Source organism: Quercus lobata, chromosome 3 (assembly GCF_001633185.2).
Source record: "Quercus lobata isolate SW786 chromosome 3, ValleyOak3.0 Primary Assembly, whole genome shotgun sequence".
NCBI lineage: Eukaryota > Viridiplantae > Streptophyta > Magnoliopsida > Fagales > Fagaceae > Quercus > Quercus lobata.
The window spans coordinates 32796982-32800895 of NC_044906.1; the positions used below are offsets into that span (position 1 = coordinate 32796982).

Genomic DNA, 3914 nt, shown 5'->3' on the forward strand with positions numbered 1-3914 from the left:
AACTATATCTGATATACTAACATAATGAATCATCTTACTTAAATATTTTTTTGTTATATTTAATCAGCTTAGCCTTGAACCCCTCCCCCATAAAGAATCGACAAGAAACAAATGTTGTAGGCCATGGCGATAGCAAAAGAACTGCTAAAATTAGGACAATCAACACTAGAGACAAATCTAAAAATAAAGCCACTGATAAGCAGAAGTAGAGACAAGTGAAATGTATATCTGTGAATCATTATAAAGTGAGACAATTTAACAGCTTAAAGATTATCTTATTTCCACAAGTTTATTATTATTACTTGTTAAAGATAAAGATTTGAACAATCAATAGAAAAAGAGTCTAAAAAATTAAAAACCCATAATATGTAAATGATTAGATGATTATAGAAAAGGGAGAGGGAGAGACCTGGAGGTGGTGGAGCTTGATGTGTTCCTAGACCTTCTTGACGGTGTGGGTGCGAGAGGACTCGGTGGCGCCGTCGAGAAATTTGCTGAGTTGAGGAGAGATCTAAAGCACCTTCTAAATGCCGATGTTGGAACGAGCTTTGGTGGGGTGTGAGGGCTTGAGATCGGAGAGATGGAGGGTGAGGGTTGAGATCGGAGATGGAGGGTGAGGGTGGGGGTTGAGATTGAAGATGGAGGCTTGGAGGGTGAGGATTGAGATTGGGCTCTTGAGAGATGGAGGCTGATGTGTGGGAGAGGCTAGGGTTACCCAATAGTATATATACAAAGCCTAAAGCCGCGTTTTTAACCTGCGACTATAGGCAAAATCTGAGGTCGTGTTCAAGAAATGCGACCCCATCCCAAACTAAAGCCGCGTTTTAAACACACGGCTTTAGACCAAATTTAAAGCCGTGTCTATAAAACGCGGTTTTAGGCAGGCTAGAGCCGCATTTTATAAATGCGGCCACAGTTAAGGGAAAAAAATGGTTTGCTAAAAAAAATTAAATACGAAGGTCCTATAACCGTGTGTTTTAAACGCAACCATAGCTCTACCCCCAAAAATGCGACTACAGCTCAAAAAAATGTGGCTTCAGAACCATTCTATGACCCCGCGTTTAAAACACAACTTTTGTTTTTTCTTTAAGCATGTTTTTTAAAAATGCGGCTTTAATCCGTCTGGGGCCACGTTTTTAGCCCAACAAATACAGATTTGGATCCGGATCCAACAAATACATTCATTGCCATAAATTATAAGATTTATCTAGGAAAATTTTATAATACATTTTAGCATTATTATGTCATATTTGGTAGCTTCATTAATTGTCATAAAACACTTCTCCACCAGATTATGACACGGCACCAATTATTATTTTTTATTTTTATTTTCCCGGTGTAAGCATAACCAGTGTTGAACAACTACACGTTTTATTTTCATGAAGCTACGGGCTGTTTTTTCTTCGAAATTCCTCGTTTTCTGCTTAACCTACAACATGTATGTGCCTCTGTTTCTCTCTAGCAGTGACACCCAGCCCCTACAAATTACACACACCTGTCCAATTTCCTATTGATTTTTTCATGCATTACACACACGTGTCCAACTTCAGCATGAGAATAAGAAAAGAAGATAGTATGGAATATAATTCATATGTAAAATTCACATCCTTCGAGCTGAAGTACCTTCCAATAATCAAGACAAGTGTTTTTGCTCTTTTTACAAGTGTCGGCTACAAAACCATGCAGAAGCAAAAAACCACGTCTCACTTTACACGTGTCAATCACCCAGTTCTCTAGTGTTGGCCTTGCTTATTTGGCACTATATAGACAATGACCAGTGGCCATTGTGTGAGAGAAAAGAGAGCTAGAGTTGGAGTTAGTATTGAAAGTTTTAACATGGAGAATGAAGCAAGAAAAGTGGCAAAGGAACCGTCAATGGGAAGATCAAGAAAAGGGTGTATGAGAGGGAAAGGAGGGCCAGAAAATGCTCTTTGCAATTACAGAGGAGTTAGGCAAAGAACTTGGGGCAAATGGGTGGCTGAAATCCGAGAACCAAACCGCGGGGCTCGTCTTTGGTTAGGCACTTTCAACACTTCCATAGAAGCTGCACTTGCTTATGATGGTGCTGCTCGCAAGCTCTATGGCCCCTCAGCCAAACTCAACTTGCCAGACCACTCATCATCACCTCGCTCGAGCGAGCCAGCAGTCACGAGCTTATCTATGGGGAACAACTCATCATCTTCGGGCTCTTGTGGGAGTGATAATGGTTCGGTTAAAGAAGAGGAGAGGACATTCATGGGAGATGTGTCTAGAGAGAGTTTATGGGAAGGGTCATCGGTTCCGGGTTTGATTGATGAGTTGTTGGCTGGAAACAATTTTCTGGAGGTGAATGATAGTGGGGATCCCATGAGTGGTTTAATGGATGAGGGAGAGTTTTTGGACTGGGATACCTTGCACTTGCAGGTTCCATGGAGCTTGTAAGGTTTTCGTGGATTAGATAGTTTTTCTTGTCTTGTTGGCGTGTAGATTGTAGACTACTTTCTAGTTTCTACGTTGAAGAGTTTTCACTACTCTCAGACTGTAAAATAAGTAAATTACAGAAGCATTTTTTTTTTTTCCTTTCGTTTTTATTTATTTATTTTTTTCTTTGTCGGTTAATTAACTAAAATAAGTAATTTACTTTTCTATTCTAAAAAAAAAAAAAAATGGTTTAGGGATATAAAAATATGTCAAACTCTTTTACATTCCACCATTTTTGGCTAATAATAAAAGTGAGATTAGTAAAAGTGATTTGTTTACTATTATAATTTTATCATCTTATGTCTCTTCATTGGAAGAAACTAATGAGAAACACATGTAATGAAGTTTTCAGCAAAAAATGTAAGTGTTTATGTGAATAAACATTACCCTAAATAAAATGTTGATAGAAAGAATTTGAAGAGCGCAAAAGAGCCTCTTTTTTTTTTTTTTTTTTTTTTTTTTTTTTTTTTTTTTAATATATAAATTATGAATAGAACTTAGAAACATACCCTAAATTTAGCCCACCTTCTAGCAGGCGTGGCGGGTGGGTCTTGAACCACAGACCCCTTCTCTCCTAGTACCTAGAGAGGTGTCGTCAGACCAAAGACGTATTAGCAAAGCCTCCATCCCTTACCATTCTCTCTTTAAAAGAGATTTATGTCAATAAAGCGTTATTAGCAAAGCCTCCATCCCTTACCATTCTCTCTTTAAAAGAGATTTATGTCAATAAAGCGTTATTAGCAAAGCCTCCATCCCTTACCATTCTCTCTTTAGAAGAGAATCATGTCAATAAAGTTTATACAAGTGGATATTTATGACACTTTTTTAACTTTGTTGAATTCATTTTTCAATTTATAGTGCCACAATTCATATCATCATGCAACTATTATTTTAACAGTAAGGAACAATGTTAATAACTATTGTTTTTTTCTCTCATTCAATAGTCGTAGAACGAGGATTTGAACTTTAATTGTATATGTAGGAAAGACTATGATGTGTCAATTGAGGTACAAATCTCTTAGCTATTGAGGCACTCTCCAGTGTTTTTAATTAAATTGATGTCCATCAAAATCAAGATTTTTCTGCATATACATTCCATATGGATTGTATTTTTCACATTCAAATTAAAATTGTAAATATGCATCTCTTTTTGTTTCAGTTTGTAATGAATAATAGATATTTAAAAGACTTTTATTATTTAAAATAAATAAATATTTATGTAATAGATATTTAAAAGACTTTTATTATTTAAAATAAATAAATATTTTTGTTTAATAATTTACCGCACAATGCGCAAGGTTATTGCCTAGTTTGAATTTAAATAGAAAATTTAATTTAGTGCATCTATAGTATTGCATATATTTATTTTAAAAGAGTAATATTATAGTTATAAATTATTTTACAATTTTATAAATAATTGATGTGGTGATTTTTATCTAATCTACTGCTAATTT

General features: G+C 35.5%; 1 protein-coding gene across 1 annotated transcript; it reads left to right on the top strand.

Annotated features, from left to right (window-relative positions):
* The first annotated feature begins 1795 nt into the window (after nucleotides 1-1795).
* On the top strand, nucleotides 1796-2536 carry LOC115979380 (dehydration-responsive element-binding protein 2D-like). The gene has a single exon (XM_031101405.1). It carries the CDS (start codon nucleotides 1837-1839, stop codon nucleotides 2419-2421), a length of 585 nt encoding a protein of 194 aa, XP_030957265.1. The 5' UTR covers nucleotides 1796-1836; the 3' UTR covers nucleotides 2422-2536.
* The last annotated feature ends 1378 nt before the right edge of the window (nucleotides 2537-3914 follow it).